Genomic DNA, 22,465 nt, shown 5'->3' with positions numbered 1-22,465 from the left:
AGATAATTAAGAATCAAGAATGGACACCAACCTGTTTGTTCCTCAGTATCTTCATGTTTTATTCTGGATGGTTCTGGATCACTCATGTCTTCAATCTCCTCTTTAATAAACTCCATCTTTAACAGTCACACAGATTTCAGCTGCTACTCCTTGAGTTTGTCCTTCTCTTGTAGGATGATGTGAATATTCCCAGTATTTATTGGTGAATTGTTGTGGGAGGGGCTTCACTGCAGGTGTGAACTGTGATCACTGTGTGATACTGACGCCCACAGGGCCAGATCTGAAAAAAAAAAAAAGAAAAAAAAAAAGTTACTGAATTTATACTGGATTACTTTAACAGCAAAATACATATGGTGCCTTTAATTTAGTTCAAATATAGAGCATTTTGATGGTTAAATATTATAGGGCCCTTTTTTAACGATCTAAGCGCATGGTCTAAAGCGCAGGGCAGCTTTAGACCATGGATTTGAACTCAGAACCTATGACACGCTTGGCAAGAGTTCTGCCACTGGACCATTAAAGTACATTTGTGAAACAGTCGACCTATGTATTTATTCACGTGAAAAAACAACATAGTGGAGTAGATCTCATTAAATGTCTAAGTAAACCCAGTGTACTATTTAAATCGATTGCTGGACATCATAATGTTATTCTACATACATCTGATTTATGATTTAGCATTGTATTAGCACGGGCACGAGGCTACATTGCGCATGCGTCGAAGTCGAACGGTGCGACGCGCACCGAACCGAGACAAGCGAACCGAACGGTTCGGATGTTTTTTCATGTATCGTGCCACCCCTAGGCGAAACCTACGCTCACTCTCACCTATCCTCTCTGGTCTCACCCACACTTCCTCCACCTGATCAGCTTTCAACACTAGATACTAACAGCGCAACTGATAATCTTTTCTCCACTTTAACATCCTGCTTGAACAACTTCTGCCCACTTTCCTCCAGGCCAGCCCACGCCACACCCTCTGCCCCCTGGTTATCTGATGTTCTCCGTGAACATCGTTCTAAACTCAGGGGTGCAGAGAGGAAGTGGCGCAAATCGAAAGATCCTACTGACCTTGGTCTTTATCAATCCCTCCTTTCTTCCTTCTCTGCTAATATCTCTACTGAAATGACTTCCTATCACAACAAAATTAACAATACTTCAGACTCTCGTTTGTGCTTTTCAAAACCTTCTCCTCTCCTCTCTTCTCAACCCTCCTCCTCCTCCTCCTCCTCCTCCTCCTTCATCAACCCTAACAGCTGACTATTTTGCCACATTCTTCATAAATAAAACAACCTCCATCAGCGGCCAATTTACCAATCCACAAACTGACACAAACATTTTACCAGCTAACACACACTTTCTACCCTCCTTCTCTCTACTTTCAGAGGCAGAAGTCTCCAAACTACCTACCACCTGTCCGCTTGATCCTATTCCCACTAACCTACTTCAAGCCACTTCATCCTCAGTTGTACCCGCACTCACACACATCATAAACACCTCTCTTCACACTGGTACCTTTCCCACCGCATTTAAGCAGGCTCGTGTAACCCCACTGCTTAAGAAACCCACTCCAAATCCAGCACATCTGGAAAATTACAGAACGGTATCGCTCCTTCCATTCGTCGCGAAAACACTTGAACGAGTTGTTTTTAACTAGATCTCTTCCTTCCTTACACAGAACAACCTCTTGGACAACAATCAGTCTGGTTTCAAAAGCGGACACTCAACTGAGACTGCCCTGCTCTCAGTAATTGAAGCTCTGAGACTGGCAAGAGCAGCTTCCAAATCCTCAGTTCTCATCCTGCTGGATCTGTCTGCTGCCTTTGACACAGTTAACCACCAGATCCTCCTGTCAATCCTAAAGATGAAGGGCATCTCAGGAACCGCACTCCAATGGTTCAAGTCTTACCTCTTAGGTAGGTCCTTTAGGATATTGTGGAGGGGTGTGGTGTCTAAGACCCAACATCTAGCTACTGGAGTGCCTCAGGGCTCAGTGCTTGGACCACTTCTCTTCACTATCTACATGACATCACTAGGATCTGTTATTCAGAAACATGGCTTTTCTTATCACTGCTACGCTGATGACACACAACTCTACCTCTCACTCCAGCCTGACGATCCAACGGTAGCTGATCGTATCTCAGCCTGCCTGACAGACATTTCTGTCTGGATGAAGGACCACCACCTTCAACTAAACCTTGCGAAGACAGAACTACTCGTGGTCCCGGCCAACCCAACACTTCATCACAACTTCACCATTCAGCTAGACTCGTCATCCATAACTCCATCAAGGTCAGCCAGGAACCTTGGTGTGGTAATTGATGATCAATTGAACTTCACAGACCACATTGCTAGAACTGCCCGGTCATGTAGATTTGCCATGTACAACATTAGGAGGATCAGGCCCTTCCTATCGGAGCATGCTACACAACTCCTTGTTCAAGTGATAGTTCTATCCAGACTGGCCTATTGTAATTCTCTGGCTGGTCTTCCAGCTTGCACAGTCAAACCTCTGCAACTGATGCAGAATGCCGCAGCTAGAGTGGTCTTTAACCAGCCGAAGAGAGCACATGTAACTCCTCTCCTCACAAAATTGCACTGGTTGCCAGTTGCCACTCGCATCAAATTCAAGTCAAGGACGTATGCCTACAGAACAACCACTGGCTCTGCTCCCTTTTACTTAAACTCATTACTTCGGACTTATGTGCCATCCAGAAACTTGCGCTCTGCAAGCGAACAATGTTTTGTGGTGTCATCTCAAAGAGGCACAAAATCTCTTTCTCTGACCTTTACCATGACTGTTCCTTGCTGGTGGAATGATCTGCCAAACTCAACCAGAGCTAGTGCTCAACCAGAGAGTCCATAGCCACTTTAAAGAAACGACTGAAGACAGTAATACTGTTTTTTTACCAAACAGATCTCGGTCCCCATTGACTACCATAGTATATATTTTTTTCCTACTATGGAAGTCAATGGGGACCGAGATCTGTTGATTACAAACGTTCTTCCAAATATCTTCCTTTGTGTTTCAGCAGAACAAAGAAACTCATACAGGTTTGGAACAACTTGAGGGTGAGTAAATGATGACAGAATTTTCATTTTTGGGTGAACTATCCCTTTAACCAGCACAAATTGAAATTATAGCAATTGGTAAATCTGATAAATGACAGAGAAATTAAAAAATTACAAATATACAAAAATTACAAAAATATAACAAATTGCTCCAAACAGTTTGGAAAAACAAATCTTTTTGCATTTTGAATGTGTCTAGTCGAAATGGTATAATGATTTATTGTGTGGTGGGACATTGTGAACAAATGACATATTAGAGTATTAAGGTGTGTGTGTGTGTGTGTGTACACAAGAGTACACACTCCAGCTTATGAAATGTGTTTTGTGTTGTAAGTGTTTGTTGTAAGTGTTTGTTGCACATTTTGATGCCTTGATAACAGGGGTAGGGGGCTCCCACTTGAATGTTCTAGCCTAAAAATGTTAGACGATCTTTCTTCCAACTTACCTTCTCCATCACGACGTGTGTTCGCGCGATGTTGTTGGTTACCTAGTAACGAACGTACTGAGAACGTAATGTTCCGTCAACTTCCGTGTGTTCGCGCATCTATGTTGCCTAGTAACGAACGTAATCTGGCCGAGATACGTGCTGGCGGCAGGAAACTTCACTTTGTGTGCCTGCGCCTCGTATACAACGTTATATATAAAGCTTGCAGGACAACTTGGTTGGCATTGCCTTTTCAGCGTGAGAAATACACGGTGTGGCTTGTGAGCGTGTGAACTGGTTGAATTACGTGTGTCTCACGGCCAATGCGTGAGACTTGAGAACCCTGTGTGTTTGTTTGTTATTGTTATGGCCAATTCTCATCAATCCTTAAACAATATTTAATTCATGAGATTCGTTCAAAAACGCTGATACATCCAGTTATGTGAATCATTGAGTCATTCATTCAAAACGATTTGGAAAAATAAATATTTAAATATTTAGTCTATAAATAAAAAGACTGTATTGCAACAACAGGCATTTTGTCAGAGCCTCTAGTGAATGATATGGTATTTTGTTTAATTGTCTATTTAGAATAGTGGTTTATATTTTAAACAAAACATCATGATTCTCAATTTACCCAGAACACAGCTCTAGAGAAAGGGTGCCATTACTTTGACAATACAAATGTACAAATATTATGTATGTAAGTAACAAATGTATACTAGTTGTCACACCAATAAAGTACCTGTACTCACTGGTTGAATGTATAACGCTTCTTTCTATCACTACAGAGCTTGAATGTCTAAATCTCTCTCCACATTAGTGCGGCTTCTCTCCAGTATGAACTCGCTCGTGTGATTCCAGTGCAGACAAACCTTATTTACGATATGAGGGCTTTTACTCTGGAGCTGGTTAATGTTAAACTCTGTAATCTGGTAACATCTCTCACCTGCAGACTGGAAATTTACGGCATCCAGTGAAAAAAATGTAAAATGTATCCTTCATTCACGGTCGTTTATATTCAGCCTCAACTGGTGAAAGTTTCAGCTCGTCTCGTCTCTCTCGCGTCTCTCTTCTGCGCAGGCGCAGTGCGCGATGTCATCATGTTTCTTAAAGGGGCCGCATGTTATACCGTTGTATTCAAAGGGTTAGTTCATTTAGTAAGTCAGTCAGGGAAAGTAAGGCTGTCGATTTCCCTGCTTTTAAAAGTAAGGTTATCTAATTAGAAATAACATTTTGAGCACGTTGCTATAATTTCTATGGCTGTAACTAGTCAATCAAAATCTATCTCTACAAACTTTATTTGTCTAAAATTTTAAGTGACCCATTAATAACTTGGTTACGGAGCAGTTGCGTAATTTATTTTTATTTATTTATTGTTTATTTGAATAGGGACAGATACAAAATAAACATAGATTATTACATAAAGAACAATCTGATGCATGTATCACAGTGTTTATAGCCATGGCTAATTCGCAACACCTGTCCCTAGAAGAGCTTTTTACAGTCAAGATAATGAATAAATAAAAAATAAAAATGTCACATTTAATGTCACATTTACAATCAAGCTGATATTCGGGAAAATAGCACTCTTGATTTTTTATTGCTTGGTTGTATGATGCTTGAGTTGTTCCTCATATAAATATAAAAACTGAGGAAAATAACATATTTGTTACCCCAATATCTTGAATATCTGAGTCCAGCAGTGAATAACTCTTTCCACAAACACACATATATATATATATATATATATATATTTTTTAGTTTAAACAATCACAATTAAACGCTTTTTGTCAAGACAAGTTTTTTTATTTATTTATTTATTTTTTATAAATGCATGTACTATCAGACAACAATATAGTAAACTTAGAAAATAAGTATGACATGATGGTTGAATATGATTTAACTTTTCTAACTTTAGTTAGTGTGTAATGTTGCTGTTGGAGCATGGACAACATCTGCAAAGTTACAATGCTCAAAGTTCAAAGCAAAGGGAGATATTTTATTTTACAGAAATCACTTTTTAAGGACTACAACAAAGGGGACTACACAACATTCCTACCGGGTTAGTGACACCATGAACCCTCAAATTTACATAAACCCCGCCCCCTGAACACGATTTATAGATTATCAAGACAGAATATGCTAATCAATGACTAGAAGATAACTACACATAAGCTACATAAATTCACCAACTAACCATTCAGAAATGTTGTCTACATGTTGTCACTTCTTCCTGAGTCTCTACATCTTTCTGACTCCGGTTTGAACATAAAAGGTTAAAAGTTTTTTAAATTTTCAGTGCATGTCTGTGAGGTAAAAGGACACAACCTCTTGAAGCTCCGCTCTCTGTGCCGGGAGCAGCAGCTCATTTGCATTTAAAGGGACAGACACAAAACTGTGTGTTTTTGCTCACCCTGAAAAAGGGACAACTTTAACATGCTATATAAAAATATATGTGGGGTATTTTGAGCTAAAACTTCACATACACACTCTGTGGACATCAGAGACTTATTTTACACCTTGTGAAAAGAGCATTATACCACCCCTTGAAATCTTTCTAGTCTTTCATTAATTAAAAACAAAATGTAAAAATAAAATAGACAATCTCAATATTTTATCTTGCAGTATTTACCTGAATGTATTTGATATAAAAACTAATGTTGATACTTGCAACAGTTTTTCATGTGAATGAGAAGGCTTGATACATGTCTAAAACTCTTCTCACACTGAGTACAGTCGTACGGCTTCTCTCCAGTATGAACTCGCTCGTGTGATTTCAGAGATCCAGACTGAGTGAAACTCTTGTCACAATATGAGCACTTGTAAGGTTTTTCTCCAGTATGAATTCTTTGGTGATGTTTCAGATTGTCAGCTCTAGTAAAACTCTTTCCACAGAGAGAACACAACTGAGGCTTAACAACTGTATGAACAGTTAGGTGTTTTTTGAGATATGATGGTGAAATAAAATCTTTCCCACACTGAGTACAGTGATACGGCTTCTCTCCAGTATGAATTCTTTGGTGCAGTTTCAGATGACTAGATTTAGTATAACTCTTCCCACAGTCACAACACACATGATCTCTCACTTCATTATGTGTTTTCTGGTGCTGTTTAAAACTGTTCAGTCTTGAAAAACTCTTTCCACAGAGAGAACACACATGAGGCCTCTCATCTGAATGAACTTTCATGTGTGTTTTTAGACGTGATGACAAAATAAACTCTTTACCACACTGATCACAGTTAAATGGTTTTTCTCCAGAGTGACTACGCAGATGAATTTTGAGTAAGGATGAAGATGTGTAACTCTTTCCACACTGAGTGCATGTATACGGCTTCTCTCCAGTGTGAATTCTCATGTGTGTCTTAAGGTTTCCTTTTTGACTGAAACTCTTTCCACACTGAGAGCAGGAGTGCAGCTGTTTGGCTTTTGTTTCTTGTGTTTTGAAGTCACAGTGTTTAAAGTCTTCATTCAGTTCTTCTTTTAGCTCTGTTACTTCCATCTGATCTAGAATGAACATATCAAGTAGTTATAATCAGTTTAAGGAAGATCATTTCAAGGGAAATTCAAGTAAACAAGCAGAAAACAAGAGAGTAGGTTTCTGTCTATGTGAGTATAAAGTATAAGATCTTTGATGTTGAAGGTTTGTTATATAATTCTCATTAATATAAATAATTAAAATATATGACACATTGCTATATACAAGCTTAGGATCATTTAGTTGAATTTCTAAATCATTTATCATCAATATACTAATTATTTCACAGCCACCAAAGCATACAACAATGAAGAATCAAGAATGGACACCAACCTATTTGTTCCTCAGTATCTTCATGTTTTATTCTGGATGGTTCTGGATCCCTCATGTCTTCAATCTCCTCTTTAATAAACTCCATCTTTAACAGTCACAGATTTCAGCTGCTACTCCTGGAGTTTGTCCTTCTCTTGTAGGATGATGGGAATATTCCCAGTATTTATTGGTGAATTGTTGTGGGAGGGGCTTCACTGCAGGTGTGAACTGTGATCACTGTGTGATACTGACGCCCACAGGACCTGATCTGGAATTGGAAAGTTACTGGATTTATACTGAACTAAATTAATTACTTGATAGTTAAGTGAACATATTTGATGTTAGAAATAGTGTTTTGACAAAGTTGTATATTATCATCATATAAAACAGATCTATAAAGTCATCCGTGTCAAAACAACCAAATATCAGAAACTTCCCCGGCTAAATTGTTTTATATTGTTAAAAAAAATTCCTAAGAAATTTACATATGCACAGGTGAGATCTGATTTAAATTTGTTTCCAAAACCGCGGATAAACATGTTCACGATATGATAATCGTACATGTCAATATCATGACAAACCGTCATACCGGTATACAGTTACAACCCTAGCGGCAATCAAGGCAACAAACACTTTGAAGCAGGATTTGCACCTGCCCACACTGCCAAAATAACCAAAACCTGGTTCAATGACCATGGTATCACGGTGTAATAACTGTGTGATTTCATGTAATATTCAAATTTTTTGAAATCCTGTTTTCGTGGGTTTTATGAGCTGGAAGCCCAAATTATGTACAAATAAACAACTAAATACTTGAAATCGTTTAAGTTGTGGGCCCTGAATCTATAATCTATGGAAGTTTAACGTTTTGAAAGGAATTATGGAAATAAATAAACTTTTCCATGATATTCAAATTTTTTGGAAAGGGTCTGTATAATGCTTCTTTCCAGGGGCGTGTCTAGGGGGAGGCTGGGGGAGGCAGTGCCTCCCCTAGGATAAACCCTGCCTCCCCTGAGAAATGATCTGTCCATCTGATGATAAATAAAAATTTAAAAGTGGATTGTTTTGTGCATATTTTTCCATCGCTAGCAGATGGGTCTGACCCAACAAAAATCCAGTTTGGCGCTGTTTGACAGTGCGTGCGCGCTCAGAAAAAGTGCATCATGTGAGAACAGAACGCCAATGAAATGTTTACCTGGCAGAGCTTTAAAGCACGAGCAAATAATGAACTTTTGTGATTGCGAATAAGTGCCGTGTCCTGTGAGTGTAACTCTACCGCTGCATTGCATTAACATGTGATTTGAATGTACATCGAGTTTTACAGTATTGGGACTGAGGCGCCATAACTGCAGCTGATAGAATGTGCGCTGTAGCACGATACTACCATATGTTAGTTTCCATGCTTAATGTGTTTCCACAACAATGTTAGCGAGTAAATCTACTGAAATGGCCACCATAACAGTGGAGTGTGTGATGTGCAAGACGAGAAAGCCGTGTGCGGTACAGGAGCTATAGTGCTTTCACATATGCTGCGTTTGCAGTTTGTACGTTAACTGATCCGCGGCTGTACCAGAAACACATACAATTTTTTTTTTTTTTTAAATCCAGAAGTTATCAGCAATTTTTATTTAAAAAAAAGTTTTGTCAGCAATGCGATTCTCTTTGTACACATATACACTCTTTAATAGACGTATTCACGTTTAAACCCAATTTAATCAACGTATTATTCAATGCATTACTTCTATATAGATTTAAATATTTAGTTGCTCAAGCCAGTGGTAAAATATTTAACCATGTATTTATATTAAAATCTGATTTGCAAACATTTTAAATAAAAACTTAAAATTGACAAAAACAGCAGACTCATACCTTTTCTTTTGCATAAAAACAAAACAAACACTATATTTAAAAGTTGCCTCTGCTAATCATATCATAATTTCAATTCTTATAGTTTCACAAAAATAGCTTTTATTTCAACTGTCTAGGTCTCCTGACCCCCTGTAGCCTAATATGTTTCCTAGGCCTACATGTTTACATTTACATTTAATTATTTAGCAGACACTTTTATCCAAAGCCACTTACAACCAGAGAATAACATTCAAATACTGTTCTCATACTGTTCAAATGAGCATATCAAAATTGTTTACCTGGGGCCGCATTCACATAGAATCTTATAAAAGGCTACAAGTAGCTCCTAACTGGCGAATTTAAGAGAAACTCCTAAAAAGAATGGGCGTGTCACTCATAACTTTAGACTCCTAATGTGTTTTACTAAGAGTAGCCTAATTCACAAAGCATTCTAGCCCTAAAAGTAGCACCTACAGCTTAGAAGAAGAAACAAATTAATTTACCTCTTGTCTATACAAACGTGACTTCAGATTCGTTTAAAAAAAATCTCTCGTCCTTCTCAGTAGCCTATTCGTGTACGTCTTCTCACAAGCAAACATCTGTCACTCATCATCAGGCAATCACTGTGATCTGATATATATTAATCTGTCAATAATAATAATAATATCATCATCATATTATTAATGTTGACCTGGTTTAACTAACTTTTATGTGATAGCCCTATAGTCTAATAGGGGCCCTGTGCCTATCTCTGGGTTCCTGGCTTAGAAAAAGATATGCATTAAAACAGATTTTGTGTAGTATAGCTTAATTTTGCGCCGATTTTTTAAATTGTTTATGTTGTATGAGGGCTTGTACTCTGGAGCTGGTTAATGTTAAACTCTGTAATGGGAACATCGCTCACCTGCAGACTGGAAATAAACGGCATCCAGTGAAAATCTTTCACATTTGTCCTTCATTCACGATCGTTAACAGTGACATATTTATCTTCAACTGGTGAAAGTTTCAGCTCGTCTCGTCTGTCTCGCGTCTCTCTTCTGCGCAGGCGCAGTGCGCGATGTCATCATGTTTCTTAAAGGGGCCGCATGTTATACCATTGCATTCAAAGGGTTAGTTAATTTAGTAAGTCAATAGTCAGGGAAAGTAAGGCTGCTTCTTCTTCTTCTTTGGGGGTTTACGGCAGCTTGCATCCAATTTGTTGCATTACTGCCGCCTACTCTACTAAATTCCTATATTCTCTTGTCCAATCCAGTTTCTTTTAAAAAACCTACAAAATATTCCCTGCCTTTCTGTTTCTCTACACATTCTAAAATACATTTGGAAATCGATTTGCCTGTATTTTAAAGTAAGGTTAACTAATTAGAAATAACACTTTGAATAATTTGCTATAATATTTATGGCTGCTACTAATCAAAATCTTTTTTCTATGCCATCAGAGCGGCTGTTGATCCACTGCGTTATGCCTTACAGTTGCAACGAGACATCAGCTCAGCATCGTCACTTGCTCTTTTTTTTATGATCGGCGATTTACTCTGGGTGATAGGCATTTAAGGCTGGGACAATATATCGATCAGTAACGTGCGGTGAAATCTTGTCATGGGTAGGCTGTGACCTATCAATGTGGCATATATGTTTATATATTCATTCAGTTAATGTAGCAACCCAAGTTCATATCAGGCATCATCACGCTGCCTGCATACAGCAAAGTCAGTCATATGTGAGGCTAAATGCACAATCAAATCTAATAATCAAATTAATGGACACATCTATCTTATGACTTATACAACAAACAAATGTTTTGTGCGGGAACCCAGTAACGTTAAGAGACGGAGGCGGCGCGGTGTCAGCGAACTGACAAGCAGCCTAGTCACTATTGTAGTTTGTATTAATGCCATGGTTCAACAAATAATGTAAAGGTTAAATAATAATTCACTTAGACTTTATAAGAAGCAATTGCGACTTTATTTCACACAATTCTGACTTTATATCTTGCAATTCTGACTTTATAACATGCAATTGCGACTTTATTTCACGCAATTCTGACTTTATATCACACAATTCTGACTTTATAACATGCAATTGCGACTTTATTTCACGCAATTCTGACTTTATAACACGCAATTGCGACTTTATTTCACGCAATTCTGAGAAATAATGACAAGATTGCGAGATGTAAACTCGCAATTGTGAGATAAAAAGTCGCAATTATCTTTTAAAATGTTTTATTCTGTAGCGGAAACAAGCTTCCATACTGCTACCTCCTGGCCTCTTCCTCCCATCCATCCTCCCTGACGCGTTAGTAGGGCCGGCCCAGCCAGTGGCGGATTTAGCAAATCGGGGGCTCAAGGCGAAGGTAGGCTATGGGCCCCTACCCATCCAATGTTTAAAAGAGAACGAAAAAAATATGTAGGCCTACCGACTGAATGGTGGATAGGCAGGTAAAGCTAATCTACGGGGAAGTAAAGGTTAGAGAGGAGAAAAAAACGTCCCCTTTAAACCCTGCATAGGCTACACTTCTTTACTCCTAAACAGAAACATGTTACAATGTTTACATGGTACAATTTCTATTGCTATTGGTAAGCTATGTTTTTTTTTGCTTGGCAAATTTCACCATTTCGATTCAATTCTTGTGATTTGATTCAATATTGACTCATTTGGATAAATATTAGGTAACGTTTCACAAGACAGGCGTTACTTTTTCTCAAGAAAAAAAAAAAAGCCCTATCAGCTGGTATAATTTAAGGTTAAAATAAGTAATATAGTACACATATTTAGCCATATACTCTCTATAGCTCTTTTTTTCTAGCCAATTAAATGACTTTCCTGAGGTAGCCTAAATGTTATGTGACGAGTGTTCTCCAGCTGTTTTACCTCTTTCCGCGGTTGAAAAACACTTATTGATCGATATTATAAATGAGGAATATACATTTCGGTAAGTTATACGGTATATTTCAACATTGTTAATTAATTCGTGTTTATTTAGGCTACTATTAGGTAGAGATGATCAGTTCACGTGCCGTTATAGGAATCTGTCACGTCACATTAAAACGGCAAAACGGTATTTATTGTTTTGAATTTCGTAATAGAATTGACAGAATCTGAGAGCTGAGATTTTTTTAAATATCACGATTCATAAACTGCTCAGTTTTGTCTGTCGATCTCCGTGTCCTCTTTGCTTCACGATTTTTCTGTGCGTTGGACGTTGTTGTTCCTGATCTGTATCCCCAACAGTAGCCATAAAAAAGTTTGTCATCTTTGGCAGCGTTTCCAAATACTTATCAGCGTCTTTTCACTTTTTTTCTTGTATTTGAGCCGCTTGGGTAACTTCGAAACTTTAAATTTTCGCGTTTAGACTCGTCTTGCTCTGGGGATCAATTGCTCTATTTCCCAGTCCTCCTGTTACTGCGTGTTGTTTATCTTTCGCGCCGCGCACTTTTTCGGACTTTTTGCTTTCCTCCCGCTTCCTCCTTTTTTCAGCACCGCTTGGGTAGCTAGCTTCGCTTCATTTTTACTCTGTCTACTACTCTGTACACTCTGTCTGTCAATCACTTCTTTTTCTCCGTCAGTTTTTTTGGCACAGCCTTGTCTCTTTCACAGATGCGCAGTAAAAGTGAGATAATGGAATAGTCCAATGTTGTGAGGCGGGGGGGCCCCCTCCTGTCTGCGACACTAATGATTGATGCCATTTTTCACAAATGGAGTTTTAGAAATATATAATAAAAAAAAAAATAATAAAAAAAAACTTAAGCATAAGTTAATAGGGCATTTTGGGGGCCCCTAGGTAGCTCGGGGCCCAAGGCAATTGCCGACCTTTGCCTAATGGTAAAGTCCGCCCCTGGGCCCAGCTATCGGTAGGCGCCGGCGGTGCCGCGGTAGCCTACTCCTGAGAAAACGTTTTGGAAAAGACGGGCTATGGACCCAACCAACTCTATAGGAGGGGAGGGGAGAACTCCCTCACATGGTACAACCCATGCAGAGGCTGCGCGCTGCGGTGTCAGAATGCGGAACGTCCGAACGTGTGTAGCCTAATGTAACTAACGTGACAAATGTGAAAAAAGAAAATTTAAAAGTGAAGCGGCCCACCGGGAATTCTCCCGATTACCCACCCCGGGCCTGTTGACAGCCAACGCTAGGCGCTGCTAGATCGGGAAGCGCGGATTGAGTGAGAGCGAGTGGATCACGTGACATGAAGCAAGCTCGGTCTCTGCCTCAATGTTGATAATTCAAGACAGCATGAGAACTGACTGCGCATGCGCAAACCTACATAAACTACGTTCTATGGACCAAAGAGGCACTGCTAACCTCTGCCTCAATGGCCATTGCCTTGCATTTCCTGCATGAAACAATGGTTTTAGGAGCAAACAATGGCAAAATGAGTATATTATATGTGTATTCCTGAAAATTTTTGTTACAAAAATTAATATTTGGAATAAAAATAAATGCAATTAATAATGTGGTGAATTAATAAAGTTCTTGGAATTAATAAATGTAATGTCAACATTTCCTTTGGTGAGGCACTGCCTACCCTGCCTACCCTGACCGCACGTCCCTGATATCGATGCATGCATCGTGAATCGAGAAATGATTCTGGATCGATTCCAATTTTTCCGAATGCATCGCAATTCTCTTTCGAATCGATCAGCAGATGGCACTACGTGTTTTAGAAACAGTATGCTTGTGAACCTTCTATAAAATAATCATTCATAAAGTTCGAAAAGGTTGAAGTGAATTACAAGGGTGTTTGCAGTGGGCTGTTTACATTAATATCACGTCATAAAAGCATTCTGAGTTGCAAGTACATTCTCAGACTCAGCCGAACGCACGAGCACTCATCTTCGTGAGCATTTTAGCGTGCGGTTAAAAACTAGCCTAGAGCGCAATCTGCTGTTAAAAACTAAGCTTAGAATCGATTCGCAAAGCATTCGTAAAAAATTGGAATCGATCCAAGAATCGCGATGCATCGATATATTGTTCCAGCCCTAGACGTGTTATCATCAGCTGGTTTGGCAGCGACCGAAGAGTAATTCGAATGACCACATTTACACCCCATGTTAACACAGAACAAAGGAAAACTTAAAGTCAGAGTCGCAACAAAATAGCAACACAGTGTACAAATAACAAAAAGTTATTTTTGCACTAAGCACAGTTGGTGCAAGAGCTCGAACAAACACGTCTGATCATCTTGGACCATCTCGCTTGGTTGTATGATGCTCGAGTTGTTCCTCTTATAAATATAAAAACAGAGAAAAATTACATATTTGAGTCCAGCAGTGAAGAACTCTTTCTACAAACACATATTAGACTTGTTTTCAGTTTAAACAATCTCAGTTAAACACTTTTTGTCAAGACAATTTGTTTTTTTCTGTTTATTTCTCATAATTGCATGTACTATCAGAAGACAATATAGTAAATTTTGTAAATAAGTGACAATATCTAATTCAAGATAGACCTACTAAGCACACAATCCATGCAGAGAGATTTTGCACACAAAAAATGATTTACACTGTTGAAGCTTGAGCTCGAAGTCTTTCTAGTTTTTCAATTATAAAAAAAACAACAACACATTCTCCATATTTTATCTTGCGGAATTTACCTGATTGTATTTGAGATGAAAACAAATGTTGCTCACTTGCAACAGTTTTTCATATGAGCATGAAGGCTTGATGAACTTCTAAAACTCTTCTCACACTGAGTACAGTCGTACGGCTTCTCTCCAGTATGAACTCGCTCATGTTCTTTCAGGTTTCCAGACTGAGTGAAACTCTTCTCACACTGAGTGCAGTGATACGGCTTCTCTCCAGTATGAAGTCGCTCGTGTAATTTCAGATGTCCAGACCGAGTGAAACTCTTGTCACAATATGAGCACTTGTAAGGTTTTTCTCCAGTATGAATTCTTTGGTGCTCTTTCAGACATTCAGCTCTAGTAAAACTCTTCCCACAGTCACAACACACATGATCTCTCACTTCATTATGTGTTTTCTGGTGCCGTTTAAAACTATCTAGCAGTGTAAAACTCTTTCCACAGAGAGAACACAAGTGAGGCTTAACACCTGTATGAAAAGTTAGGTGTTTTTTGAGATATGATGGTGAAGTAAAACCTTTTCCACACTGAGTACAGTAGTACGGCTTCTCTCCAGTATGAACTCGCTCGTGTGAATTCAGGGCTCCAGACTGAGTGAAACTCTTGTCACAATATGAGCACTTGTAAGGTTTTTCTCCAGTATGAATTCTTTGATGCCGTTTCAGATGGTCAGGTAAAGTAAAACTCTTCCCACAATCGCAACACACATGATCTCTCACTTCAATATGTGTTTTCTGATGCCGTTTAAAACCGTTCAGTCGTGAAAAACTCTTTCCACAGAGAGAACACACATAGGGCCTCTCATCTGAATGAACTTTCATGTGTTTTTTTAGATGTGATGACAAAATAAACTCTTTACCACACTGATCACAGTTAAAAGGTTTTTCTCCAGAGTGAATATGCAGATGAATTTTGAGTAAGGATGAAGTTATGAAACTCAATCCACACTGAGTGCATGTATACGGTTTCTCTCCAGTGTGAATTCTCATGTGTGTCTTAAGGCTTCCTTTATGACTGAAACTCTTTCCACACTGAGAGCAGGAGTGCAGCTGTTTGGCTTTTGTTCCTTGAGTTTTGAAGTCACAGTGTTTCTTTACTTCATTCAGTTCTTCTTTTAGCTCTGTTACTTCCATCTGACCTAAAATGAACATATCAAGTAGTTATAATCATTTAAGGAGGATAATTTCAAGGAAAATTCAAGTGAACAAGCAGACAACAAGAGAATATGTTTCTGTCTGTGTGAGTATACAGTATCAGATCTTTGATGTTGAAGGTTTGTTATCATTCTCATTAATTTGAATAATAAAAATGTATTTGACACATAGCTATATACAAGATTAGGATCATTTAGATTAATTTATACATCATTTATCATCAATATACTACTTATTTCACAGCCACCAAAGCAGTCAACAATGAAGAATCAAGAATGAACACCAACCTATTTGTTCCTCAGTATCTTCATGTTTTATTCTGGATGGTTCTGGATCACTCATGTCTTCAATCTCCTCTTTAATAAACTCCATCTTTAACAGTCACACAGATTTCAGCTGCTACTCCTGGAGTTTGTCCTTCTCTTGTAGGATGATGGGAATATTCCCAGTATTTATTGGTGAATTGTTGTGTGAGGGGCTTCACTGCAGGTGTGAACTGTGATCACTGTGTGATACTGACGCCCACAGGACCAGATCTGGAATCTGAAAGTTATTGAATTTATACTGAACTAAATTAATTACTTGATCTTTAAGTGAATATATTTGCTGTTATAAATCGTGTTTTGACCAGGTTGTATATTATCATCATATAAACCAAATTTGAGAAACTTCACTGGCAAAAAATAATTTTTCTGAAGAAAGCCAAACATAAATGTGATGGGTTTATATTTACTGAGTTATCCAGTATTTTGTAGAGGGGGGTAAAAATGACTTTAGAAAGATGGCAAATCATTATTTTATGTTTACACAGAGATTGGTAGGTCCCCATGTTCAAATTGTTGAATTTTACCCATTTTCAATGGTTGAAAACCAAACTGGGGTATAACTTCTCAAACAGTGGATACGCATTTTGTTTAAAGAAGAATGTATGAAGAATAACTAGAAATGTATCTTGTTTCCCTCTATTAAAACAATTGCATACAACATCCAACTCTGATTGCCAAAAATACACTGAAATTATCTGAATATTTCCAGTATATATATTGGTGAATTATCGTGGGAGAAAAATTTGTAAAAGAAAAGAAAAGAAACAACTGAATTTACACTGAGTTACTTACATTGCATTTAAATTGTGAACATTTGTTTTAACAACTTTTAGAAATATAGGATATTTTTATGTGGTTTGATATTAGTTGCATTTAAAACAAGGCTTGTTTAATATTTTCCCAAAGCCTGAGGGAAATAACTGAGTCATCATGTTTAAATAAGCTGCTGAAAAACCTCTATAGCCCTTTTGCAAAGGATAAGTATTACCTGGTGACCACTAGTCATTTGTAATAATTGCGGAGGTTGTCTGTGATCTTAATCCCGCGCGAATCAACCATGTCTTTAATTTGAAGAGTAAAAATTCCCCCGCAAATTACCTACCATATTTCACCGAACACAGAGGTCCCGTGATAATATTAGTCCTGTGCGAATCAGCATCTCTGTGATTTAGCAGGGTCGTATATCATTTTTGTTTCCTGTGCGCTTTTTGATCAATCTTTCGCGAAGAATGGAGGCATTTCTAAATCACACGAGGTCCCCAGATAATACTAATCCAGTGCGAATAGGGCTTTTGTCTCCAAAATGTCTGAGATCTTCTGTAAAGTGGCACATTAAGCACATTTAATTGGTGTCAACAGGCTGAAACAGAGTCTGTAAAAAACTCTCTGCCAACATATTATTACACCCTAATTAATAATTAGACCTGCAAATTCAGAGGTGAAAACGGTGACATGTTCTCGAATTAAATCTCTGTAGGGGGTTTTGGGGGCTTAATGCTGTAAGCTATACAGAAAACCCTATGGTACATCATTATAATTGTCATGGAATGGCTGTATCAATGAAGCACACGAATAAGGATAATTCCAGGAAATAAGAAATATCCAAATAGGAATTATCCTTTTAATCCAAAAGAACAGGCAGAGAAACAGCCATCCCTCATAAATGAGACAGGACAAAAGTACTGAACCAAACAAGGAGTATATATACATATATACACAAGACCAAATGATTTCGCCGGATCGGAACCAAACCAGTGCAGAAATGTTCACTGGAGTCTGAGGGCCCTTTCACACCTACCTTGTTTGGTTCGGATTTTATGACTTTTCAGTTTGGTCCGAATAAAAATTACAGGTGTGAAACCTCCCCTGGACCGCGGTCCAGACCAAACAGATGAAATTTGGTCCGACGAAAAGAGGTAGTCTCGGTCTGGATCAAACTGAACTAGGGCTGGACGATTTTGGAAAATAATCTAATTGCGATTTTTTTTACCAATATTGCGATTGCGATTTAATATGCGATTATTTTTTAAGCTCTTTATCTTTTCTATTATTCAACAAAAACAAGCAATAAATCATTGTAAAATAGGGAAGGGAATCGGCACCTCGTGAGCCGATCAATTAAAAAAAATTGATCATATTAATAAAACTTAAAATATTTAATTACATAATTATAAGTAGGCCTACTTATAATAATTACACATTAAAAAACTAAATTAATACAATTACATGTTAATAATTTTAACAAATATAGCTTCAAAACAAATAACAAAGAGGGAAAAAAATATTACAAGCAATAAACAAAGAGTGCTTTCAGTATTTAAGAGTAGGCTGTCTGAACGTTTTCATCTCTTTTGAAATTATAAGATGTGGTTTGTCCTGTCTGTTTAATAACTGACTGTGTCACATTAATTTCGCGTCATAAAAGCATTTTGAGATGCAAGTACATTTAACCACGTAGACAGAGTCGCTCACAGCCGCATGCTCAAACGCTCTTCGCAAAGCGCACGTGAGTATTTGAAATTGAAAGCAGCTTCTGTCGGTGATTTTCATATTTTTAATATATAAGCCAACTGCATTCCAAGACATATGATGCCTTCGTAGAACATTTGTAAGTAAAATACCGGCGGGCGAGACCGCGCACTACAAAAGTAACATCACGCAGACCGCGCATCTCTCATATTTTGTGCAATGAAGCCCGCGAATGTCCTTGTAATTCGCTTAAACTTTTCCGAACTTTATTAACTTATTTCTCGTAAGGTTCGAGTGGTGTCGTGTGTGTGTGTGTGTGTGTGTGTGAGAGAGACAGAGGAATTAGAAGCAAGCAGAATACGGTTGTTATGCACACGCGTCATCACGTATCTGTGTTTAAAACTAAGCTCAGACATAAATCTGAAATTATCTTAATCGATACAGAATCGTTGGAGAGAATCTATAACACAATATCACATAAATTAAACATAAACTGTTATTTCCTGTAGCCAGGTCTGTATGTGTCACGTGCCAAGTTGATGCTTCATCTGCAATACAGACTTGTTTACTCTCGCGTGTCACGTGACCAGACTATAATCGCAGCTTTGCGGTTAAAAAAATCGCATTTCATCATATCGCGATATTATCGCAAATGCAATTAATCGTTCAGCCCTAAACTGAACAAAGGTTTGGTTCGTTTCTAGTGTAAAAGCATTTGTATAGAACCATCTGTATGGTTCGGACTTTCAGACCAGTTAGAGGAAGTTCTGGTGGTTCCCGCGTAGCCTAAACAACTGAAGAAGAATATTTATGTGCAGATCTGTCAATCCTGCCCACAGCGTTTCTTCCAGCTGATTCTCTCACACACACATTTGTCCTGCGTCCTGCCAGCGACAATAAAATGTTCGCACAATGAGAACGTTCATTTGGCGAATTTGAACTAGCCTCGGGTATAGTTGGTGCTGCAGGGAGTAATGCCATACGTCTGTTCATTCATTCTTGTCAAAGTTACCCGCCGAATTGACAACACGCTGACGTCAGACGCACGTCTGTTTACAAACCAATCAATGTCAAGATGCAGCCCATATAGATGATGACGACAGGACGCAAGTACGTCACGTAAAGTTCTTTAGTGCGCTCGCATAATTGCAATGTGAAAACAAACCAAAACTAACCTAATGTATACAATGTCTCAAAACATGCACTTTGGTGTGAAAACGCCCTGAATATCAATAATTATCAAAAAAAAGTAGAAATTTTGATTCACGGTTGCTAAGGGGCGCCAAAACATACGTTGTGGGAGGAGCCTATTTTACAAAAAGGGCTATAAAGTTCATTTCAATCACAAAATCTCATGTGGAGGGCAGTGGTACGGTCTTCTCTCCAGTATGAACTCGCTCGTGCGATTTCAGAGATCTGGACCGAGTGAAACTCTTGTCACAATATGAACACTTGTATGGATTATCTCCAGTATGAATTCTTTGGTGCCGATTCAGATTGTCAGCTCTAGTAAAGCTCTTCCCACAGTCGCAACACAAATGATCTCTCACTTCATCATGTGTTTTCTGATGCAGTTTAAAATGATCCAGTCGTGAAAAACTCTTTCCACAGAACGAACACACATAATGCCTCTCATCTGAATGAACTTTCAGGTGTTGATTTAGATTTGATGACGAAATAAACTCTTTACCACACTGATCACAGTTAAAAGGTTTTTTTCCAGAGTGAACGCGCAGGTGACTTTTTAAACCAGTCGTATCTCTGAAACTCTTCCCACAATAAGTACACTGGTACGGCTTCTCTCCAGTATGAAGTCGCTCGTGTGATTTCAGGTGCTCCGACCGATTGAAACTCTTGTCACAGTATGAGCACTTGTAAGGATTTTCTCCGGTATGAAAACTTTGGTGCTGTCTCAGTTGGTCAGCTCTAGTAAAGCTCTTCCCACAGTCCAAACACACATGATCTCTCACTTCATTATGTGTTTTCTGGTGCAGTTTAAAATGATCCAGCCTTGAAAAACTCTTTCCACAGAAAGAACACACATAAGGCCTCTCATCTGAATGAACTTTCAGGTGTTTGATTAGATGTGATGACGAAATAAAGTCTTTACCACACTGATCACAGGTAAATGGTTTCTCTCCAGTATGAATTCTTATGTGTGTTTTAAGGTGTCCTTTTTGTCTGAAACTCTTTCCACACTGAGGGCAGGTGTGCAGCTTATTAGCTGTGTTGCTCTGCTGTTCCTCCTCTGCTTCATTCAGTTCATGTTTTTGGGGTTTCATCTCCATCCAGTCTAAAATCAAAATATTATGTTGTTAAAATAAGTTCAATTGTATTCTGATTTAAAAGAAGAAAGCAATAGAGTATCAAGTATCAGAGCTTTGATGTGGCAAATTTGAGTTCTGTCATTCTCTTGTTAATCCATTTAAATTTAGATGACAAAAGCTTTAGATGATTCAAGATTATGAGGTAATTCCATGTCAACTCAACCAGAGGTCCCCGGCCTAATTTGGATTTAAAAAAATTTGGTGAAAGAAATACATAAAAGAAAGTCAAAATAATAAATGTCATGACTGTATATTGACTGTGTAATCCACTGTTTTGTAGAAGGGGGTCAAAATTATAATTTTCACCTGAGATTTGGAGCCACATTACAAGGGTGTAAAAATGACTTCAGAAAGATGGCAGCATCGTTATTTTATTTTTACACAGATTGGTAGGTCAGGTTCCACTTCAGAGCGTAAGCGTGCTTTGAAGCTTGCCTCTCGCAGAAGTGATGGTGTCTACGACTGCTTGTGGTAAGTTCTCTGTGTCCCGTCCAGGGACTAGATATGGATTTTCCAGAGGTCTGGACGCCGGTGTCATACGGTGCCCCGTCTCTGAGAAAGCGGTCTTCGAGAGGACCATGAGTTCTGGGAACCAGGTCCGGTTGGACCAATAAGGGGCAACTTGCAAGACCTGCTCCTCGTCCTCCCTGACTTGGCACAGTGTCTGTGTGAGAAGGCTCACTGGGGGAAACGTATACTTGCGTAGGCCCCGGGGCCAGCTGTGTTTCAACGCATCCATGCAGAGGGACCCCTCGGTCAGGGAATAAAACAACCGGCAGTCGGAAGAGTCCGGAGAGGGAACAAGTCTTTAACTGTGAGAATCCGAAGTGGTACCATCTCAGCTGAACCGCCTAGCGATGGAGTTTCCACTCACCCGGGGGCCACAGGCTGTCGTGAGGATTAAGTGACAAAGGGATTAAGTGACACGAAGCAACCTCAGATGCTTCTGACTCCATAGGAGGAGATGGCGGGCGAGTTGCGACATGCGGCAGGAGCATAGACCAGCTTGATGGTTGATGTATGCAACGGTAGCAGTGTTGTCCGTACAGACCAGTACCAGCTTGCCTAGTAGCGGCTTTCTGAGGCGACCCAGCACAAGTCGTACTGCTAGCAACTCGAGGCAGTTGATGCCAATGCTGCTGGGGGCCTGTTCAGATCCCCGCAACTGCATGCCTGTTGTACGGGGCCCCCCAACCGGTGGTGGAGGCATCCGTGGACCACAGTATGCCTGGACTCTTGCTCTAGGGCAGGGAACGGCAAGTAAGTTTGGCAGAACATAGTCAAAGGATAATTTAAGAAATTAATTGATGAAAAATGAAGCGTAGCGTCATTTCTGGCAGGTCACGTTAGTCAAGCTCGCATCAGCTGACACTCCTTCAGTATTATCAGCAGCTATCACGTTTCTCAGGAGCTAATTAAATGGCAAAACTCGGCAGGCAAACCACATCATCTCACAAGGAATCTTGCAATCAG

The 22,465-nt window shown here is 39.0% G+C and overlaps 3 protein-coding genes across 9 annotated transcripts in view; all 3 read right to left on the bottom strand.

The window, feature by feature from the left end:
• Window positions 1-4,561, bottom strand: part of LOC311296638 (uncharacterized protein) — a 121,844-nt gene extending 117,283 nt beyond the window's left edge. For all 3 annotated transcript variants that reach the window (XM_084418507.1, XM_084418508.1, XM_084418502.1), the window contains exons 1-2: window positions 4,446-4,561; window positions 32-280 (exon numbers count right to left, since the gene is read on the bottom strand). Coding sequence is in view for 1 of the 3 variants with exons in the window: in XM_084418502.1 (XP_084274628.1) it covers window positions 32-116 (85 nt within the window). In the remaining 2 variants the exon portion in view is untranslated. The remainder of the gene's footprint in view (window positions 1-31; window positions 281-4,445) is intronic.
• Window positions 4,562-5,316: 755 nt separating this feature from the next.
• Window positions 5,317-10,219, bottom strand: LOC311296671 (uncharacterized protein). Of its 2 annotated transcripts, XM_084418557.1 has the most exons (3): window positions 10,040-10,219; window positions 7,309-7,555; window positions 5,317-7,004 (listed from the first exon to the last, which is right to left on the bottom strand). In XM_084418557.1, exons 2-3 carry the CDS (start codon window positions 7,391-7,393, stop codon window positions 6,154-6,156), a joined length of 936 nt encoding a protein of 311 aa, XP_084274683.1. In that variant the 5' UTR covers window positions 7,394-7,555; window positions 10,040-10,219; the 3' UTR covers window positions 5,317-6,153. The 2 variants fall into 2 exon arrangements, with proteins under 2 accessions (XP_084274683.1, XP_084274684.1); XM_084418558.1 differs by lacking the exon at window positions 10,040-10,219 and having other exon boundaries at window positions 7,309-9,221.
• Window positions 10,220-13,767: 3,548 nt separating this feature from the next.
• The window catches only part of LOC311296649 (uncharacterized protein), a 483,049-nt gene continuing 474,351 nt past the window's right edge, over window positions 13,768-22,465 (bottom strand). Inside the window, exons 2-3 of one of the 4 annotated variants that reach the window (XM_084418529.1) lie at window positions 16,158-16,406; window positions 13,768-15,854 (exon numbers count right to left, since the gene is read on the bottom strand). In XM_084418529.1, the coding sequence (XP_084274655.1) occupies window positions 14,761-15,854; window positions 16,158-16,242 (1,179 nt within the window). In that variant the 5' untranslated portion in view covers window positions 16,243-16,406 and the 3' untranslated portion in view covers window positions 13,768-14,760. Of the gene's footprint in view, window positions 15,855-16,157; window positions 20,959-22,465 lie in introns of those variants that run through there. The other 3 variants (XM_084418528.1, XR_014628650.1, XM_084418530.1) reach the window with 3 other exon arrangements.

This window comes from Rutilus rutilus, assembly GCF_951802725.1.
Source record: "Rutilus rutilus genome assembly, chromosome: 9".
NCBI classification, from domain to species: domain Eukaryota; kingdom Metazoa; phylum Chordata; class Actinopteri; order Cypriniformes; family Leuciscidae; genus Rutilus; species Rutilus rutilus.
This window is presented reverse-complemented; position numbering and strand designations above follow the sequence as displayed.

Coding starts and splice junctions, on each gene's coding strand:
- LOC311296671 (XM_084418557.1), bottom strand. CDS start 7,393: ATGGAGTTTATTAAAGAGGAGATTGAAGACATGAGGGATCCAGAACCA. Junction 7,005..7,308: donor AGATACTGAGGAACAAATAG/GTTGGTGTCCAT, acceptor TGTTCATTCTAG/ATCAGATGGAAGTAACAGAG.